This window comes from Pan troglodytes, chromosome 2 (assembly GCF_028858775.2).
Source record: "Pan troglodytes isolate AG18354 chromosome 2, NHGRI_mPanTro3-v2.0_pri, whole genome shotgun sequence".
NCBI lineage: Eukaryota > Metazoa > Chordata > Mammalia > Primates > Hominidae > Pan > Pan troglodytes.
The window spans coordinates 174,278,356-174,301,143 of NC_086015.1; the positions used below are offsets into that span (position 1 = coordinate 174,278,356).

At 41.3% G+C, this 22,788-nt stretch overlaps 1 protein-coding gene across 11 annotated transcripts in view; it reads right to left on the minus strand.

The window, feature by feature from the left end:
• TNIK (TRAF2 and NCK interacting kinase) overlaps positions 1-22,788 on the minus strand; it is a 398,989-nt gene that overhangs the window by 70,530 nt on the left and 305,671 nt on the right. For 6 of the 11 annotated variants that reach the window (XM_016940184.4, XM_016940182.4, XM_063806395.1 and 3 more), the window contains exons 13-15: positions 8,980-9,090; positions 8,051-8,137; positions 6,800-6,988 (exon numbers count right to left, since the gene is read on the minus strand). In XM_016940184.4, coding sequence (XP_016795673.1) covers positions 6,800-6,988; positions 8,051-8,137; positions 8,980-9,090 — 387 coding nt within the window. The remainder of the gene's footprint in view (positions 1-6,799; positions 6,989-8,050; positions 8,138-8,979; positions 9,091-22,788) is intronic. The other 5 variants (XM_016940186.4, XM_016940185.4, XM_063806396.1 and 2 more) reach the window with 1 other exon arrangement.

Here is a 22,788-nt window from a genome sequence, read left to right on the forward strand (position 1 = left end):
ATGAACAGGGCAGAAACTAGGGTACTGCTTTTCACAGGCAATGAATGGATTTGATTAGTCATGTATAGATGTTGCTAATGTACTTCTAGTAAAAATTTCTTATGCTTTCTAACAGTTTACATATTAAATTCTATCATTAGTATATTTCAGTCAGTACCATTCTAAAAATATATGGCATAAGTAATTGTTACACTTTGAAAATTATTTCAGGAAGGCTCCAGTGTACTGAAATTTCCTGGGTTGAAGTTTGTCCAAAGAAAATTGAAAATCTAAGAAAAGGGTGTAACGATGAGGCATCTCATTACGTACTTTGTCTCAAGAAAACCTAGTCCTGAAGTCTTTAGGAAGATAATGCCGCCCAAGTCCCAAGTGTCTTTACACTGCAGGATCACCTTAAGAACTGGAGCAAAGGATCAAATCAAACATTGGAAGTGGCACTTCTCCTAATAATACCTTCAGATGGACAGAGAGAAAGCTGGATAGGGTATCTAGGCAGGCCCTTTTCATTATTTTCATACTAGACAAAGGCCTGTTCCCTGGTTTATCACAACTTATGTCTGCTAACTGAACAGGAGATAAATATGTGAGACAAAAAAAGAAAGTCTCCCTCCAAACCCTCTCCCATCTAGAAGAAAGATACATGTGATTAAAAACTGGGAACAAGAAGATATGTTTCAATGCCTGAGGATGTTCAAAAAAGCCTAGGAGCCAAGTTTCTGCTCCAACTGCCTGCTTCCAAGAAGACATACAATGCCAGAAGCACCAATAAGAAAGTGTTCCAGTACCATCAGGTATGGAGTGTGAAGGTGCTAGACCACAACAACAAAAGATACCTGTTATAAATGATTTCACAGTAGAAGGAATTATCAGAAATACAGAGAAGGTTAGCACAGACTGATCAACTTCACTATAAAAGTATTTTTTTCTTATTAAAAAATTGTTTCAACATGAAAACTAAAATAACTTTGGAGAAGTTTGGATCACCTCTGCAAAAATGCTATACGATTTACTATAGCATTATATAGAGAGAAAAAAAATAACTGTGGTCTCAGAAATAAAATTCTGCTCTAGACAGGTCTGTGTTATCCACTACCAGAGGTAATGTCTATGGCCTCTGGTATACATAAAGGCTATACAAATATAGACAACTTAAAAATAAATTTGTCAATTTCAGGACTTCCAAAACAATTTCAAAATAATTTTTTTTAAAAGTTAAAACATAATAAAGAGAAACACTATACCAATGTCAATTGTCAAATTGTTTTTTATATTTTAAAACAATTTGTAGGTTACAGTGTCTCACTTTACAATAATGAATAACATCTACTGAGAATTTCAAAACATTTATAGAAGTAATTTTAAAACTGTTGACAGCAAATATATATTTACTATGTCATATGGGTGCATTCTAATAATATTTTATAATATGTAGAGTCCACGGGGTTTAGGAAGGTCTCAGAAGGCTTTACTTAAGAATTGGTACATGGTGAATTCAACACAATCATATGGGTATTCTCTTTTTTTCCCCAACTGGACAAAACAGTTTGGTTTTTGTGTTTATTGGCAATGCTGGAGAAAGAGAAAGAAGCCAGTAAGTAACTTTTAAGTGCTCCTTAGATACTTTGACCCTGTACTCACTAGTCACATAAAGAGCTGAGTAATATCGTTGGGCAAAACCACATGGGCAGATGGTTACTGAGCAAGTTTGAGGACACCCCTGCTCCGGGTCACCTCTGAGCACGGGGGAGACTCTCATTCATAAGGAATGCTTAAGATGTAATCTTGTCTGACTCTAAGGGCCTGGACTATTTTCCCAGATCAACTTCTTACCAATATTCCAGAAAAAGGTATAGATCCCTGTGTGAATGGAGCACATACTTAAAAGTAATGAAGCAAAATCTTAGAAAGTTGATATAGGAAATAAAGAAGTGCTTATCTATCACCTGGGAGAGGTGGGTGAAGAGATAGGCGACGCCAGTGAATTTGTCATATGAAATCCAGACCAAAACAAGAGACAAAACACTTGTTCCTTGTGAGCTACAACAGTCTTGGAAACAAAACAGGAATATGTTGAATACCGTATTTCATTTGTATTTGTGTAGTATGTAACTTTAAATGGCACGTGCATATTCATTATTGCCCATGAGCTTCCCAATTGTGAGGCAGATGTGCGGATGAGGAAGCTGCATCTCGGGAAGGCAGGAGACACGCCCTAGGTCAGGCAGGCAGGAAGTGGAAGAACTTGAACTCAAACATACTCCTTACTATTTCCTTCCAGGTCTCTCCTATATTTAATCATAAGAGAGATATGCAGAAATGGAGGAAAGATATAAACTCTCTAAATGCTAGTTTGGGAACTTTATATATAAACTAACAAATATAAAAGGAAAAAGAAACCACTTAGGTATAGAGCAGAGAAATCTGGATGGAGAAGGAGTTTTTATACACAGTGATTTCAAAGTCCAGTGAACTAATGGAAATAAAGAGATATTTTGGCCCTTATCAGATTGATGTTTGCAAACAAACACTCCAGGACTGGCATATATCACAGAAAGAGAACATGATGGAGTGCTAAAAAAATTAAAATACAATCTCATGCAATACTCATGTAAACAAAGCATTCTTTCACTGCTGAGCTTTGGTACAATTTTTTTTTAAGTATGTGGGATGGAAAAGGAAGGGGGGCCCACACAGTTATTGCCAGGCCCAGAAAATCACGTGCCATTTAAGAAGCAGAAGAAAGAAAAAGGAATCTCCATCATCCAAAAAGTGAGGAAGAAGACCTTCAAATTCTGCCGATGTTCAACAGAACATCATAGTGATATTTTCACAGTACATACCTGACATCCATCCCAACTCAGAAATGGCAGATAATTTGAAAGCAGTGAGAATTCCCCCAACCTGTCTATTTATTTATGTATTTATTTGAAACAGGGTCTCACTCTTTGCCCAGGCTGGAGTGCGGTGGTGCAATCATGACTCACTGCAGTCTCAACCTCCCAGGCTCAAGTCCCACCCTCAGCCTTTGGTGTAGCTGGGACCATAGGCATGCACCACCATGCCCAGCTAATTTTTATTATTATTTGTAGAGACACGGTTTCACTGTGTTGCCCAGGCTGGTCTCTAACTACTCCTGGGTTCCAGAGATCCTCCTGCTTTTGCCTCCCAAAGTGCTGGGATTATAGACGTGAGCCACCATGCCTGGCTCCAAGCTGTCTTTTTAATGCAGAGACATTCATGTTCTTTTCTGGCTAAAATCTGAAAATCAAGGCCAATGTGACATCCAGGACAGAAAGAATACTCAGTAAAAGGAGGGAGAGAAGAGCTCAACAAGATTTGCAAATGACTGAGCATTTTCACTTGCTCTACAATATCCAACATATTAATCAGAAAGGTACTCAGAAATTCAGTGATCACTTGTGTTTTACAAAATGAAGAAACAAGAACAGAGAGAACAAAGCAGTATAAGAGCATTACATTGCTGATAAAGGACTATCGATTTGGAATGAGGAAGAGGAGAAGTAGATGGAAAAGTAAGCAAAGAAGAAGAAAAAAAAACTTGATGAGAAGGCATAGAGCTGAGTTAGAAAACAAATGCTGGAACAGATTACAGAAGAGGTTGCAGTAGGTGGAAGAGAGCTAGGTGATACCTTCAGTGGCACATGGGGCAAAATAGTCCAGACCCTACACAACAGGAGACGGTGGCATGGGCACAGAGGGTGCATTTGAAAAAAAGAAAATGGCATCCTTTTATTTTACCTCCAGAGGGTTTAACCCAGGTTTTCTTATAACTTGATAGTTAAGATACTGATAAGCTATGTTCATATTTAAAGTTTTGAAACGTATATTACTACTTGGTCACTTTGAGCCCCTGCCTTCCTAATATGAGAAAAGACATCTGTAAATAATGCTTTACATAAAAAGTTCATACACTGCTGATGAGAAGCATTAAAAGACCAAGAATATAAAGATCCTTGCACTGATTTTTATTCCTACTTTAAGAAGTGGGTGTTAAAAATGATGACTCAAACCAAGGCAGACAATTATTTGTTCTTATTTGTACGTCGATTGCTCCAGTCCTAAATTTAGCACTGTCACTCTCCTTCTATCAACTAAATGTTTCATCTTTCTTCTAAAATATGATCACCCACTCTAAGACTTGGGAACTGTTTCATGAACAGACAACGGTTAGTTGGAAGCTGGATTATGTTAACCACACCCAGGAGCAGAGGACTAAATATGAAATCCCCAAAGAATGTTCCCATATATCTGTGGAAATGCATGAAGCCCAGAGGAAGCACACCAGATGCCAGGAAGCCAGGGACCTTGGAAGATGTCACCCACCAGAGATGGCCCAGACTTATGGTGACTGGGAAACCTCACATCAGAAGTGCTTGATGACTCAGGCATGTTGCATGCTCAAATGCTGTGTTTCTTTTACTGCTAGGAGCCTGACCAGGAAGCATGAGGGAATTAAGAGGTCTAGAAAAGTGCCTTGATGACATCTGCAAAGATCTGCCCCCAGGAATGCCATGTCTCCTGAAAGCTTGGGAGCTATGAACTACTTTTGAATAGAGAGGACAGGCCAGTAAATTTAGTGATGAGGACAAATAGCAACTGGAAAACAGTGAAGTCAAGGTAGACAAGTTCACATCACAAGGTGCTGGGTAGAGGCTGAATGAAGGAGGTGAAAACTGTTTCATGCTCTTCCCCCTCTTCTGGTACATTTGTGCATGAGGGAGCTGTCTAGGGGAAAGAAGAAATTCTGGAATGGTTTGCACAACATAATGATCTTTTCCAATCGGATCTGTAGGTGTCCCTCTCCTAAACTCATGCTTGGGGCTGCGAACACTGAAAGCCAAGTGGTCATGCATCAAGGAGAGGTCGCTTAGCGATGCAGCATTTCTTAGAAAAGTAGAAGCACTTGTAAAGATGCATGAGTTCATGCTCTTCCTGCCCCAAGGTCTCCATGAATCTCTAAGGCCCTCCTGAATTGCAGTAAGGGACAACTCGGGGCTTGTCACTTTGGAGACGTTGGGAGAAGACACACAAATGACCTTAGATCCTAACTCTCGAGTTGGGCTACATCTTTGGGAGTGAGATTGCCTTGGAGATCTCACTATGGTCCTCAAGACTTCCTGAGGCTTCAGTTGTTCTTCCAAACCAAGTCTAATAGGACAAGCTGGTCCATCTTTCATCCATGGGTGATGCTCAAACAGGAGTCTTGATCTGGAATCATTAATTCCTGCAGGTGCTACTGACATTAGCTTTGTAGAGGCTAGTGTTTCAGTGGTCTGAACACCTGCCATGGTCAGGAGCTGTGGGTCTGGCTTAGCTGAGGATTTCAACTTGGCATGGCTAGGAAATGGTTTAGCAGTAGAGGAAGGTGGTGCATCTCTGCCAGCCAAGAAGCTTGTCAGCTGCTGTTTAGCAGCATAGTGATTTTGCTTAGCTGGAAGAACAGGTGGATTATTAAGGGGTCGATGCTGTACCTGGGAGTAGGATCACAAAATTGAATTACTGATCTAAGAGAAAGAGGCAGATGTTAGAGACATAGGTAAATATGGATCATGTTTACAGATATAAGGGAAAGTGATAAAAAATTCTTCATGACAAATCAAAACAATTTTTCCACACACTTAGTTTAAGTTTTAAAAGAAAAAAGTTATTTTCACAAAAAAATACGTGATCACTCTAAAGGATTTAAACAATATGTAAAAGTATAAAAAAGTTTTTAAAAATCCATTTTTTTTTTTTTTTACTTTCTGCTCCCATAAACCACTATCATTAACATTAGGACAACATTATGTCAAGCATTTTCTGTACATATGTCAGATAGGTTAGACAAATACAAAGAATTATTTTCATAAAAATAGGGTCTTATGTAAGAAATCTGGTTCTAGTAATATTGCATTCTAGATAACTTGAAAAAAGCGTGAGCTATCAATATCTAAAGATTCTAGATAAAAATACAAAATAACTCCAAAACATCCTTTTAAATGACTAGCTATGATCACCATAAAATAAAGGAAATCACTAGATGCCAGAAATAATGATTGAACTGAAAACCAGCGTGTTATGCACATGACCTCACACAGTGACTCCCTGGAAAGGTTGCTGATTTGGTTGGGGTTATTTTGTTTGTTTGCTTTACCTGTCTGGCTATCACCCTTTTTTCCCTCCCATCCAAGCAGTTTTTATTAAAATAGCTCAACATAGTGCTAAGTTCCTGAAAATCCTTTCTTAGTCTAGTAGTTAAGCAATGAAGGAAGTATGTGTAGAAGAAACACTAATGACCTCTGATCCTAAAAGTGAATACCACCACCACAAGTCTGAGGTCAACTGTGCATCTGCTGGTAGTATCACAGTGAACAAAGTTATGTTAGTGACAATGTTAATGATCAGCAACAGGGTCCAGGCATGGAGAGGAACTGATTCTTCCTAGAATTCTATAAATCCTTAATCACATTATTCAACAAAAAGGTCACTAAAAATCCTCCATGCCACAAATTCAATTAGATGAGTATCAGAAAAAAGGTTTTTTCTATCTTCTGTTATTTCCTGTAAAAGTCCATTGCAACCACAAAGATATACAAAAAAAAAACCTTACAAATGAAGGAAGGTATCTTGCCATTTCTCTACAGAAATAATGTTATAGTTCTTGCAAAAGCAAAGCATGTGTCTTATGATGAACTGTTTTCCAACTTTGCAGCACTGGGTTAACTCTCCACTTCTACCAGACAAACTCATTAGAATCAAAAGCCTGGCCAACAGGGTGAGGCTACCCTTGCTTACTTACCTCCTTGGCCCATGCTGGCTTCTCACTAGGACTCATTCCTTCTTTGTAATGGTACAGTGGCTTCTTCTCCACAGGCCTCTGCTCCTGCCGCTGATGCTGAAGGGAAACTAAGTAGTCTCTTTCTTGCTTTAGCTGCCTCTGCAGTCTTTCTGCTTGTCTCTGTTCTTCCAATTGTTTGCGCTTATATTCCTGTCCAGATCAGGAAAGAGGAGCAAAGAAAAGGCCAAATTATCACATAGAAATCATCGGCCAGTACCAGATAAGCATGCAATGGAGGCAAAATAATGCTAAATAACAAAGGATCTTAATACCAACAGAATGACAGAAAGATGTCAGGATGTGCCACAGAAATAAGCTACTGCCTTGTGTTAGTATCTACACAAGAATGTGTCATTTAATGAAAACGCTATTGCTTTAAAATGGCAATCCCTACCGAACCCCATCAATTACAAAATGACTTGTCCCTGATGAATTACAAGTGACAAAATGGCAATAATGAGGACATTTAAATGGTCGGCATACAACTCCTAGAAAAAGTCACTCACTTCCTGATCTAGTAATTAAACCACTCAAACATGTACAATTAAGTACAAACTAAATAAGCAGCCAAAGATAGTGCCTAAATCATCTTTCATTTAATAAAACTTGGACCTACAAAGGCCATTAGCAAGCTTATGTACAGGCTAAAAAATATCAGAATGCCATTAAATAAAAAGTTCAGTTTTAAAAAATACACCAAAAAGCCCATCTGGAGAGCAGTGCTATAATAATAAAAAAGTACTGTACTTCAAGTGGAAGCTGCATGAGCAAGGGACACAAAATGTTCCCATCATAAGGGTAAAGCTAATAGTCTGTAAATGAAATATGACTGTAGAGCTGATGGGTTCTTATGGGAGAGGTGCATTTTGCTGTGATTGTATTCCAGCATGTCGCAAATGGCCTTAAAAATTACTCTGCAATAAACACAGTAGGTCTCAAAAGCAGTTTGTACTTATAATAAGGCTGGATTTATACTCAAGTTGTACAAATAAATGGAGTTAATAAAGAATGCATAACAACTGTATTAAATATATTAGGACTCAGCAAAATCAATCAGAAAATGTATTAAGTTTCTATGAGGTTTCTGAGGTCCCTGAGGCTTAGAAGATCCCCTCTTCTGGACTGGTATGTTAGAAGGACACACGCACACACACACAAACACTTGCAAGATGAACACAGAGCAGGTCAGCTGGCTCTTGGCTTTCCCATTACCAGAAGTAGAGCTTGTTCATGCAGTAGCTGCTGCTGCAAGATCTCTAACTGTCTCTGCTCCTCCTCTAACTGTCGCCTGATGTATTCCTGGAGAGGTAGGCAGCAGAGAATTCAGAGGAACAGAAAGAAAGAGAGAAATGAACCAGTAATTTCAAAGGCGACAAGAGCCGCTAAGTAAAGTGTAGAAGGAAGGAGGGGAAAAATACCCAAATACCTTCTTACAAAGCAGGAAGAGTATGTCACATGGAAGCAAATGCATTTCAACATAATGAAAAGCACAAGCCCCTCTACCTGCAACAGCTGACTGCGATGTCTCGGCATTTTACTGCTACTACTTGGTTTTAATAAGCCCAGCTACATGTTAAAGCTTTTCATTACAGGTTCCTCTCTTTACGGACTACCTGGAATTAACAATGCTATAAAGTTCAGAGGCTCCTGTGCAAGCAGCAGGAATAAGACAACTGTTGAATGCCATCGTGCACTGTCTTTGTAATGGAACCATCCTGCAGAGTTTCACTATGCTGTAAGAATGTGATTCTAGCAAAGAGAGAGAGGCCTGCATCAATGACTCAAAGTCATAAAGACCAGAGATGGCATGAGTAGAAAAGCTCTTCTGAAGCAGTGAAAGAGTGGGACTTGGCTGATTTTTCATGCTTCAGTGCTACCTTCAAATCAGATACCGAGGGTTGGGAGAATCGGAAGATCCCGGTATGTCAGGGAACTCTGTCTGGGTAGAAAGCAAGGCTGAATAGGTGGGCATTGCCAAGGTTGTGCATTTGACTTCTTGAATAGGTGAGCATAATTGCTTGAGGAAGAGTAAAAACCCATGTAAACTGAGCATTCCTCAGAAAAGGTGACCCACACCCCAGAGATGGCTGGTGCTGGGGTTCCCGGGGGACCATCAGTGGGGCTCCTGGTCCCAGCTGTACCTGTTCATGCTCCGCACGCCTCCTCTCCTCCTCCCGGCGCATCTGCTCCTCATAGTGCCGGCGCTGCTCCCTCTCCTGCTGCTTCCGCAGCTCCTTCTCTCGCCTTTGTTGCTGTGGGGCAACAAGCAGACAACCATGAAGGCAACAGGCCCCGGTGGGGGGTGTCAGGGAGCCGGCAGGAAAAGCTGTTGAACCCCAGACATGAACTTTTAATGAGAGATGCCTAAATGCTCCAAGGTTCTTCTCTCCGGGGCTGTTGGAGGGTACACTGGCAGGGAGGGGGTGAGAGAGAGAGATTCAGTGTCACGCATAACATACTTCCATTTACCATGTAAGTAGACTCTCACCAAGAAGTTAACCTGTTAAGTGTGTTCTCCCCGTGGCTGGTGAGGGTTTTCAAGTCAGGCGTAGAAAACGCCAATGCAAAACAGGTTATTTGTTACATATCATCAAGTTGTTTATGAAATTACTTCACAATGCTTAAGTCATTCAATCTGTTTAACACCATGTAACACAAAAATTTCATAGATATGTAAAAATCAGAGAGGTGAAGTGACATATTCAAAGCCATACAGAATTGATGGCAGAGGGTGCATTAGGATTTACTGACTCCCACCTAGTCTGCTACCTTTTCTCATATATCATGCTGCCTGTCTGCGTTTTCTGGAGTATTCATTATTAAGTGTCAATTTCAAGTTCTTGCTCGAATAAGACCCTTATGCTTGGGAGCCATCATAATCATCATCGTCATCGTCAATCATCGTCATCACCTCATACAATTACCATGCCTCCAACAGTGGACAGTGTGATAAACAGCTTACATGCTTTATTTCATTTCATCTTCACAAAAATAAGTGGATGTCATTATTATCTCCATTTTATCTGAGAAAACTGAGGTACGGAGAGATTAAGTAATTGTTCAAGGTCACACCCAGTAAATGGCAGAGCTTGATTTCATAGCCAGACGATGTGACTCCAGCATCTGAGCTCAATCATTACGGAAGACCAAGAAGCCAGAGGAATGATAGAAAGATCACAAAGTATCTGGCTCTTCATTATACTCTCAGGAAAGGAGAACATTTTAGAAGTTAGAACTAGGCCAAGCAGTTACAGGAGCCAGTGGTTCTCAAGTAGGAGCAGTGCCATTACCCCTCTCTGGAGCATTTGCAACTATCTAAGGACATGTGAGGAGTATTTTTGCTGGTTCTGATGACTGAGGAGCATAACTGGCATTTACCATGAGAGGCTAGTGATGCCAAACATCCTGCAAGGCACAGGATTGTCACATATTACCAAGTCTTTTCCCATACATCATGGCATTAGTGCACCTTTTGAGAGAGGCGGCTGACCCTTTGTGTCAGATCCTTTATTGGCTTTGGGATTTCTTTTTCCTCATATATGAAGTTCAGAGGGGACATACCAGGGGGACCATTTCCTTGTCACATTCCCAACAAGACTTCATTGCATAGCTTAGGAAACATGAGGTACCCAGAGTGGAATAAATTGTGACTGTCTCACACTGATAAGTTAGCTCTACACAACCAGGGAGATAGTTTTGTACACAAGTTCTGTGTCTCAGCCCCAGCTAAACCAACCACAGATATTCAGAATGCCAGAGAAGCCCATGTGGAAACCTTCCCGATGGAGCTCCTGCAGCAATCCTCTGGACCTGCTGTCTTCCAATAACCTCTGAGTCTTGGGAGATAAGCTGCGTCTCTTAAGACTCAGTTTCTGTCACTTCCAGATCAACAATGATTTTTCCATCTTGGATTGCAGGCGAAGGAGAGCTATTGGAGGACTTCATGCAGCCAAATGACTTGATCAGACTTGCATTTTCAAAAGGCCTCCCCCATCAGCCATGAAAAGGGGCAAGACTAGAAGCTGAAAAGCAGTGCAAGGCCATTCTGTGGATCTAGGTATAAAATGATAGGGCATCGATGATTTCAGCAAAGGCGGGATGAGAGTCCATGTTTATAATCACTGCTGAGGATGGAGACACAGCCAAGAGGAATAAAGACTATACAGGTTGCTGGTCATTCTAATAGGACTTCAGTGGACACCAATTTAGAAACAGAAATTAGAATTAGGCCAAAATAAAATAGGCAGGATTTGGTGACGACAGGTTGTAGGAGGGCAGGTGAAGTCCCCGGCCAAGGGGCACAGTGGACGATGGGATAGAGAAGAGCAGGAAAAGTAGGAGTGGGGTGGGTACCAGCATGAGGCAAGTCCCAGACATGCGAGTATTTGTTTTACAGAAAAATAATACAGGAAGATGCAAGTAGAAAACATCAGCATAGGCACCGACTGAATAATTTGGATTACAGACCCAAAACAGAGACATTTCCAATACTCAACCAAAGTGAATCAGTGCCAGCACAGAGAATAAAATAATTATGTGTACAGATCTGGATCCTGGCAGGAAATAGCACTAATTTAGCTAATATTTCAAATTTCTTACTCCAACCATCCGTCTCTTTCTTAAGGAAAGGAAAATAATCAAGCCCTTTGAAGAGTTAGCTGATCTTTATGTGAAGGATTTGTACATTTTGAACCCCTTTGCCAGGAATCAATACTGTTTTATAATTACATGCCACTCAGGTCCCTGTGCAAGGTGTATACAGTATTGATTGCAACTCAAGAGCGTCTGGGCTTCCCAAGTACTCTGTAGTTTCTGAGAAAGACACTCAAAAGTAACTAATAATTAATAATGATCTCACTCGGATCAGCAGCCGCTAACACATGGAGGCATCTGCCAGGGCTTTGGTTCCTGTGGTGAGGTTGGAAAAATAAATCGCTTTCCCAACCTTCTGAGGGCACCCTGCCAATTTCCAGCTGCTGTGTCTCAATGTTAATGCCATTCTTGAAAAAATATTTGCTTTCTCTCCTCCTGTGCATGGAGCTGTATGAGGGAGGGGATATAAAAAAACATATCAATGCAAGACCAAGTCCCTGGCCTCAGGCAGACACCTTTACAAAGCTCTGATGGCTCTTGCTAGAAGCAGCTCTCTGAGGGCAAGGCCAGTGCTTGATTTCTGCTGTACCCCAACCCCTCAGACGGGGGCCTGGCACCTGGCAGGTGCACCTAAGAGTTTGTTGCGCTGAACATAGTAAGAAACTTGAGGGAAAAGACAACACAGTATTCTCTTAAATTTCTTTGTAGAATTTTTCCTCCTGTCAATACTGACGGTATGGCTACCTTTCCATACCTTATAGTATGGTTATTTGAGTATATCTTACCAACTTTGCAATCTAGATTGAAAGCCGTGTGTGGGCAAGATCTCTGTTCCACTTGTTTTTATCTCCCATTGTTTCCCTATCAGGCCAGCCACCAATGACATTTGTTGTGTTGAATACTGCAAACTGGATAAGTAATAGAAGAGGGGAAAGCCCTGCAGAGCTTTGTACCAGACCTTTACTCTTTGATGCCCTTCTTAAGTAGCTCTTATTGGCTGGAACATTCTTTTATATTGAACACAGACAGAACTGGAGAATGTTCTTCTAAAAAGAGCCACCTACAGTTGGCACTGGAATGTACCTGTTTGCCATCGTAGAGAAAGGCGTGAAAAATAAGGGAATAAGAGTCTAAACTGGAAAAAAAGGGAAAGGGGAGAATCAAATAGCATTCCTAGATCTTATTCAAATTATACATAATGAAGATAGTGGTCCTGCTATCAGAAAAGAATGGCTTAAACCAACTACTCTAAAACTGTTGGCAGATTCTCCACCTATATTGAACTGCCTAGAAGTATATTTTCATCCATGTCTTCTTGTAGGCGTTGCTAAAAGTTATATTCCTTAAAATTAGACATTCAGTTGCTTCTTATAAGTTTCTTAATTTTTTTTCCGGTGGGGAGATGATGGATAGAACCTACTGTTAAAGTTTTCCAGGCCCTAACTATTGTTGCCTTACTCTATGGAGTAGATAATCAGGGACTTCATGTCCCTTTTATCTTCTGTTGATGTTCGCCAAGGATGATTTCTTTTTAGGACAATTCCTTTTTATTTTTATTTTAAAATATTTTAAATTTCTTATTTTAAACATTAGAGAAAGGCATGAAATATTTAAAAGTTCTTATTTTAAATATTTATGATTGACATGTAATAATTGGACATATTTATGAGGTACAATGTGATGTTTACATACATGTATAAATTATGTAATGATCAAGTCAGTGTAATTAGCATATCTACCATCTTAAACACTTATCATTTCTTTGTGACGAGAGTATTCAAAAACCTTTTATAGCTATTTTGAAATATGTAATACATTGTGAATTTCAGCCATCCTCTTATGCAATAGAACACCAGCACTTATTCCTCTCGTCTATAGCTTTGCACCCATTGACCAGTCTCTCACCACTGCCCCCTGCCAATCCTCTGGTAACCACTATTCTATTTTTTCCTTCTATGAGAGTGACATCTTAGATTCCACCAGTGAGTGAGATCATATGGTATTTGTCTTTCTGTGCCTGGAATCTTTCACTTGATATAATGTCTTCCAGGTTCATCTATGTTGTTGCAAACAACAGAATCTCACTTTTTTATGGATGAATAGTACTTCATTGTATGTAAGTACCACATTTTCTTTATTCACGCATCCACTGATGGACACTTGGGTTCATTCCATATCTTGTCTATTGTGAATAGTGCTGCAATAAACAAAGGAGCACAGCTATCTCTCTCTCTCTCTTTTTTTTTTTTTTTTTTGAGATGGAGTCTTGCTCTGTCGCCCAGGCTGGAGTACAGTGGTGCAATCTCAGCTCACTTCAAGCTCCGCCTCCCGGGTTCATGCCATTCTCCTGCCTCAGCCTCCCGAGTAGCTGGGACTACAGGTGCCCGCCACCACGCCTGGCTAATTTTTTGGATTTTTAGGAGAGACGGGGTATCACCGTGTTAGCCAGGATGGTCTCGATCTCCTGACCTCATGATCCGCCCGCCTTGGCCTCCCAAAGTGCTGGGATTACAGGTGTGAGCCACCGCGCCCGGCCACAACTATCTCTTGAACACACAGACTTCCCTTCCTCTGGCTATACACCCAGTGGTGGGATTGCTGGATCTGGGGATCTATTGGGGGCAGTTTTGATCCTCCCTATGAATGCTCCCCTCATGCTACCTCTAGGTGGAGGCTGTGTGGCTGCACTTTCAAGCATGTGAATTTGTTAGTTAATTTTAATGAGGGAATAGTAATTTTGTCCCACCTGTTCAAGGGGCCCTCAAAGGTAATGCATTTATCCCAAATTGGCTATGTAGAATTTTTGCTGTTTAAGTTCTTTGCAGAGAATATCACCTCAACCCTTAAATTCTGAATTGTCATTAGAGGTCTAGTTTTAAGAGATAATCCTCATGCATATTCCTCACAAGGGCTGTGGAGTCAGTCTTTCCTTTTTTTTTTTTTTTTCTTTAAATGCTCTTCTTAGATTACTTTAGATAAGCAGAAAAGTGCGCACCTACACCAGGGTGTTCTAGCTCTCATAGAAGTGACTTTGATGAACTGCAATGCCATAAAATTGCATTTTATGATGTCTTCAAAATAGCTGAATAAAGCTAACCACTGCATTTATGCCAGGAATATTGCCTCAGACATTATTCATTGCACTACTTACTAGGCAAGTGAATAGTTTTCAGTGTGATCTCAGAAAGCTTGTCTGAGTAACTGGTTTACTCTTATCTGATGGACAACATGAATCTCAACCACTTCACATCTGTCTCTTTTCTCATGTGTCAGGCCTCAGAGCAGATTGGTGACCGCCCTGGGCAACAGCGCTGGATGCCATGTTGTGCAGGCATTCTGTGCACTGACCCCGCTCCTGCCTGCATCTTCTTTCTCCGTTCTACTTTATATTCCCTTCTACATTGTCTTCTTGTTTATTTTACTTTTAATTGCTGTATTAATCTCTTTAAGCCACCTTAACTCCTCCTTTTGGAATGAGGAAAAGTCATAATAAGCCAAAAAATGAGAAACAAATCTTGGCCCTGGTCCATCTTTTATATACATCATATTTCCCATCATATGGACCCAAGCGATATCCACATCTGAGAATTAATATCCTATAGCTGCAATGCAACGTGTCATTGGGATAGAGGGGTAGGCAAGAGAGGCAACAGGGCTTGGGGAAAGAATAAAATGGTTTGGAAACAGACTAGATTCTGGTCCTGCACTGCCACCAATACGAACACTGAAGACCACGTAGCAGCGCTCTGTAAATATGTGTTTGATGGCCGGGCTCACACCTGAAATCCCAGCACTCTGGGAGGCCAAGGCGAGCGGATCACCTGAGGTCAGGGGTTTGACACCAGCCTGGCCAACATGGTGAAAACCCGTCTCTACTAAAAATACAAAAATTAGCTGGGTGTGATGACGCGTGCCTGTAATCCCAGCTACTCAGGAGGCTGAGGCAGGAGAATTGCTTGAACCCAGGAGGCGGAGGTTGCAGTGAGCTGAGATCGTGCCACTGTACGAGATTGTGCCTGGGTGACAGAGTGAGACTTCGTCTCAAAAAAAAAAAAAAAAAAAAAAGTGACGAATGAGTGAATGTTGTTTGACCTTGAGTAAGTCACCTTCAGCTAAACTTTCAATGAGGGTATAGATTAAGTAATCTTGCAAATCTGTTCATTCTAAGAGTCTGAGCAAGGTTATACTACATTGCAAAGCAAAAATCTAACCATTCAGAGTGAAACGAAGCAGAATTCTTATTTGCCCTTGGAGAGCTCCTGTTGCTTTTCATCTTGGGTGACCTCCTGAAAGCGGTGAGAGGAAACCCTACTGTGACTGTGGAAGACCCGAGTTGGCCTCCAGAGGACAGGAAAACGGCTGGTGCAAGATCAAGTCAGGCTCCTTGGGAAGTACCTCAAACCATCCCCTCCACCCAGGGGCTCTCTGTTCAAAGACACTCAGAATGAAAGGACCCAGTGTGGTCTTTTGAATTGACTGCACATCACACATGCCCCCTCACTTTAAATAGGACCATTCTGTATAAGCTTCACGGGAGCTATACTTGTGATGAGAGGTATTCCAGCTTCTGGGCATTCCATTTTCCCATTTAACGTTGCTAAAGTTTTAGTTTTGGAAAGATCATTGCAAACCAATGACTATAGGGTAAGGGCATGATTCCTTGTGACTAAAACTGGAGTTCCAAACCTTTTTTTATGTAAGGACACAAGAGTGATGGGGAAGCAGTCTGGCACCTCTGAATTCACTATATGACAATGAAATAAAAACAAAAATAATAATAACTATATGCATAATGAAGAACACTTACGTAGTGCAGCCTATGATGCCAAGCACTGTACTCATATTAACTCATTTAATTCTCACCAGAACCCTTTGAGGCAGGTAATACTCTCATCACCCCCATTTGACAGTTAAGGAAACTGAGGCACATCCAGGCCAATATCTTGCCCAAGTTCACTCGGTTGGTAAGTGCGAGGCCAGGATTTATATTCCATGCCTGACTCTTGCCATGCTGCCTCATTTGGGTCCACAAGAAGCATCTGTATATACAAAGTAAAAGATACTGTCTAATGCTTTTTAAAGTTGCCATTTTCCCCTCTTTCTATCTTTACTTGTTACCTACCTTAACTTGTTACGTACCTTAAAGCTACCATAGCTTTCCCAATGTTCTCAGAAATAGTAATCAGAGAACATTGGGAAAGCTAGACAGGCCGGATATAACTCATTCCTTTCTTTCTACACCTACTTTACACCATGAGAGATAAACTATCCAACCTACCCTTTGAGAGCTTTCCTGAAAAATTAACTGCCTAAGTGAAGCCTTTTCTTTGTGCTCACAGGCAAACTTTTGATTAGCAGACAGCCCCATGGCTAAGCACTGTCAAGCACATGTGTGCAAGCTGGTCTTTGCGGACACTGAAAGAGGCATGACAGTTCTAAACAGACTGAGCTTCACGAAGGGGTGCAGAAGAATTCTCATCCTGCCTCTTCCATGGATGCTAGTCAATGTGATTATTCACAAACTCCTTAGTGTCTCTGAGCCTCAGTTTCTCCTGGGAGAACAATCACACGGGATTTCCCAGGTGTCATACAGAGGAGCAAGAATGGCCTAATGGACATCCCTAGTACCTACGATTCTGAATGTTAGTGTGAAAGTCAAATGCAGATGAAACCCCCAAATTCCTACTGTCATCATTCTGAAGCCTTAGTATGAGACCCTCAGACTGAGTCCTGTGAAGACAAGCCAGTTATAAACCAGTTTATTAATACAGTATTTACAGAGAGGGCCACTCCAGTACTCCCGAGATGATACTAAAGATGCTAACTTATATGTAGAAAGGTTGCAGGAACTGGTAACATTTGTGGGAAAACATTATTAATGTCTTCACACATTTCTAGGGCAGATATGCAGGGAATTTCAGTTTTATTTGGCACAACCTGTATTAATGCAGGGATATCACAAGAACTCGAATCAACGAAAAGATAAATTTTCCAACATTAGGAGTTGTTCAAAAATAGAATGTGCTGCCTCAAGCCCACGGACATACAAGGAAAGATTATATGTTAAACAGGTTAGATAACCCTGTTTGAAGAATATTGCAAAAGGAATTCTTGCTTTGAGAGAAGAATTGGCTGAGATCACTTTTGAGGTTCCTAATATTCCCCAGCCTCTATGATTCTATAAAACCACTCACTAAAGAAAACAAGAATCAAAATAAAAGCAATTCAATTTAAATGTCATGTGAAATGAGATTTCATGTGAAACTATTTTGTTGTCATAGTTCTATGGTTAGGAATAACTAAGAAGACTGTGAACACACAAAACATACAGACTAGATGTAATAAAGGTGGTTCTGTGAAGACCCTAGACAATGGAGGGTAGGTCTGCGTGATGTCCATTGCATGCAGGCACTAAAAAGCCATCCCTACCTTCCATGCAAGGTACACCAAGGATCAGCAACTGCCTAACTCCAGGTTTTTTTCAGTATGAAATGCTGTTAAGTATAAAACACTAGCGTACTCTACCTTCCTATGTCTTAAAAGCGTAGGCAGGAGCCTGGGCAAAAGGACTCCAGATTTCAGTAGCATTTTACACTACAAAATAGGGATGTCAGCCCAACTCCCGCACTGTGGCAGGAAATCCCTCCCATCACAGGATCCAGGTGACAAAGCGGACAAAGTCAGAACTCCTTTGGCACAACACATAAGTTAGAACAAGAAGCCCTTTTGCGATCCACTGGGAGGTGGGGTTCCTTATATCCATGCAGATGACACGGCTCCCTGAAACACAAGTGTGATTTATATGTGCATGCGATTACTGACCATTATCCAAAGCTCATGGGCACGCTTTGTCCTGGACAATGAGCATCTGGTTTGCCAGGATGGTTCCCAGCTGTTTCATAATTTCTGTTCAGTTATTGAAATAACAGAGCAAAAGCCCAGCTAGAAAGTGTTCAATCTTGTGTTGATGCTAATGACATCCAGGAATAAAAAGCTGTGCTGCCTCCAACTAGCCAGCCACTGCTCACAGGACACACTGGGACACCTGTGGTTAATGATTAAGTGAATTAAGGACCACTTCTCAGCAGTGCTGATGTGTTAACACTCCAGGCTCTGAGATGGGGGAATTAATTATTCTTGCTCACAGTGCTTTCCTCTGGCTTGGGGCCTGGGAGTGTGGTCCAGTGGGTAGAAATGCTGCACTGGTAAAAACCCACACGATTTTCCTGTTTCCTGCTTGTGCCCACTGTACTTGCCTAGGCTGCATTCAGCTTTAAGCCCTCACCCTGGAAACAGATGACCCAGGGCAGCAATAACAAAGCAGGTAATGAGAAGCAAGATTCTTCCCTTCACATGTAACACTCTCCTTGAACTTATTCAGGTGTTTACTCAGTGCCAGGTACTGTGCTAAGTGGTTTGTATGTATTACATCCCATTTTATAAATGGTCAAACTGAGACATAGAGAAGTCATGTCGTGCTCAAAATTACAAAGGCAGTAAGTGGCAGATCTGGGATTCAAACCCAGGCAGTGTCTTACTGAACTGCCACATTCTCACCCTTTTGGTGAAAGGGTCACTCGGAAGGTACTATTTCCCTGATGCAAGAAGCTTGTTATTCACTCAGCACAAGATCTCTGTTCCTTATGAACTTTATTTAGATATTGTTAGGAAATGAAATTTCATGCAGCCACTTGGTGGCAATGATGGGATCATAATTTACAGTGTTGGAAATGACAGCAAGAAATACTGATAAGATAATCCATCAGAAGGCAGTTTCTCCAGGGGAAGGTCCTCTAGGTTTTACTGGGAAAAGGAGACTTCCCAAGGTGGCAGTTGACCCTACTAAACAAGAAATCCGCAAAAGGACAAAGAATGGGCCGCCTCCTTGTCCTGACAAGGCCAGGACTACTACAGGCTAACTCACCAGCAGATAAACAGCCCAGTAAGATGACATAACGAAAATGTGCTCTGGAAAAATGCTTTCAAAAGGGGATAAAAAAGTCAAGGTTTTACACTAAACAGGGAAGGTACATTAAGGAATTAAGGAAGACAGGGAATGGGGAAATGCTATCTATAGACAGCACCATTAAAATGAAAAACAAAATTAACAGTACTATACTTTGAAATCATCAGTTCCAAAATAACAATAAAATATTCACCCAAGAATACCAATCCAGGTTTTGTGTTAGGCATTTGCCAAGTCCTCTGTATTTATGGTTTCATTTACTTCTCAACAATCATGAAAAGTAGATATTATTTTACCAAATGTGCATGTAAGGAAGCTGAGGTTCAGAGAGGTTAAGTAATTTGCCAAAGACCACACAGCTAAGATTAAACCTTGGCCTTGGCCTGTAAAGATAGTGTATTTTACCTCTACACGAACCTAAAGCTGGCCATCTAAGAACTATTAGACATTTATTGCTCTTAATGATATAACTGAATTCCTCCCAGTATTATAACAAATATTCTTCCTGAAGCATAGAAAGAAGCTTACCTATTTACATTTATTTTAATAAATCCAAAAAGGTTTTACTGTAGCACATAAAGGAGTTCAAACTTTGGAAATCTGTTTCCTTGACTTTGGTCAAAGGCACCTACACCAATAACAAGAACAACTCATATTTATTGAGGGCTCACTATGTGTTAGTGATGTCGGCAGGCTTTGTATGAATTAACTCATTTAATTTTCACAACAGCCCTGTGAGGTAAATGCTATTGTTATTTCTTGCTTTACAGATGAGGAAACTGTAAAACAGGAAAGTTAAAGAACTTACTCAGGTCACACACCTAATAAGGAAGAAAGCTGGGATTTGACCCCTGGCAGTCTTAGGCTCTAGAGTCTATGCTGTTAACCAAAATACAATTTCACTCTCTACTGAATTTTACCAAATGCTCTGCTGTCCCAGGACTTTCCAGAGCATCAATATGCTGTCCTGCACTGTGATTCTTAGAGAAACTTGCAGCTTCCCCACTACCTCACCACTCTTTTGTGGGTGGAGGCTGTCTAGCAGCATTTGGAAGAAGCTACTAAGGTTCCAAAGAACAACCTTCCACACCAGCGGCTTCTCTGGGTTTGGGCTTCAGCTTGCACAGCTGAGCTGCTTTGTGACTGGGCTTGGTTACCCTAAGAGAAGAGTGAATGGTGACCGGGCATGGTGGTTCACACCTGTAATCCCAGCACTCTGGGAGACTGAGGCAGGCAGATCACTTGAGGCCAGGAGTTTGAGACCAGCCTGGCTAATATGGCAAAACCCTATCTCTACTAAAAACACAAAGACTAGCTGGGCGTGGTGGAGCATGCCTGTAATCCCAGCTACTCGGATGGCTGAGGCATAAGGATTGCTTGAATCTGGGAGGCAGAGGTTGCAGTGAGCCGAGATGATCGTGCCTCCAACCTGGGTGACAGAGTAGACTCCATCTCAAAAAATAAATTAATTAAAAAAAAAGAAAAAAGGAAAAATGCATGGTAACAGAGAATGTGAACAAAAAGCTGACAGCAAATGGATGAGCATGGAATTAGGAAGAATTCCAACACAAGCATAAGGTGGGTCTCATTAGAAATATTTAAGCTGAATTTGACCAGTCCTCAAAAGTAAGGTCTGTCCAGCTTTTGGCAGTCAATAAAGTTCTTTTATATCCATTTTTCTGGTTAATCCTCAGGAAAACTTTGGTGGTGGGAACAAGCTTTGCTACTGATCTCCCTGTAGACCTCAGGAAGTGGAGGTGTGGAGAGAATAAGAACTGCCAGGGCATGCAGGTAGTAGTAGTACATGGTGACCCTCAGAAGTTGACGTCTTTTCACTCCAAGTGCAGATCTACTGACTCCCTGGGCAGGTTGCTTCCCTTCCCAGAAAAGACAGGAAATGAAAGAATTTCTAGGGAGTACTACACGAAAACTATGTGTTTTTTTTTTTTTTTTTTTTTTTTTTTGAGACAGAGTCTTGCTCTGTTGCCCAGGCTGGAGTGCAGTGGCATGATCTTGGCTCACTGCAAACTCTGCCTCCCGGGTTCATGCCATTCTCCTGCCTCAGCTTCCCGAGTAGCTGGGACTACAGGCGCCTGCCACCACACCCAACTATTTTTTTGTATTTTTAGTAGAGACGGGGTTTCACCGTGTTATCCAGGATGGTCTTGATCTCCTGATCTCGTGATCCACCTGCCTCGGCCTCCCAAAATGCTGGGATTACAGGCATGAGCCACTGCGCCTGGCCAAAACTATGTTTTAAATATCCTCTTTGTCATTTGAAACCAAAAGATGCTATTGTCTTCCTGACCTGCAGAGCTGGCCCCTTTAACTCCATCCTTATGCTTGAATACTAAATCTTTGCTTCTATAGCATCAAACTCTCCAGGTGTTCCTTCCACTTCCTTATCAAATTTCTCTGCTGTCTCTTCCTTGTCTATTCTGAGTTCTTAGAGCTCAGGCCTACACTCTCTTCTCATGTGTACTTTTATTACCACAAACCAATAATTCCTATTTTTCTTATCTTTGACCCCTCTTCTATGGCCATCTCTACCATAATCCAACTGCATGGATTGTACTACTACTATTACTGTTGGCTGCTCTTCCTCATCCCTGATGTCTAATCAACTTGCACACCCTGCATGGTCCACAGGCTACATTTGTCTCAAACGTGTCCACTTTTCTCAATCCCCACTCTACCATCATCTGTCCAAAGCATCACACTCTCTGGCCTAGACTAACTTGTCTCCTCCATTTACTCTTGCTTCTTTCCAGCATCAACTGCAGCAGCCCAAGTTTCATTTGAAAAAGGCAGATCTGATTCTATTCCCTTAGTGAAGACACATCAATGGTTTCCCACTCTGCTTAGAATAAAATTCAAAAGTAATCAACATGGTCTACAAAGCCCTGCATGACTGTACCATGGCTTCCCTGCCTGGTATCTCTCCGTGCCCCACTCCCTCCTGTAGCGGGACTCTGACCAAGCCAGGTGAGGCTCCCACCCTGTGGCACACTCTTTTAGCATGCCACTCTCCTCCACCACGGCAGTCATTGCTGTGATGATAAATGATTACTTGGCTGATTATTTGCTTAGTGCCTGTTTCCCTCACAGATCTAATCGTCACAATGGGAGACTGTATTTCTAGTGTCTAGCATGGTGCCCACACAACAGAGGTGTTCACTGAATATTTGTCAAATGACTACCTACAGACCCCAGGAAAAGGTTTTAATTCAACCTTATGCTTAAAAACCTCATGCTTAAAAACAACAACAACAATTGAGTCTAACATCCTTGAAAGCCTCAGTCACAATAAAAAGTTAGAGGCTTAGAGAGGTCTGACATTTTTAGGCTGCCAGGTTCTTACTTTGTACATTAATGCTCCACGATTACTGGC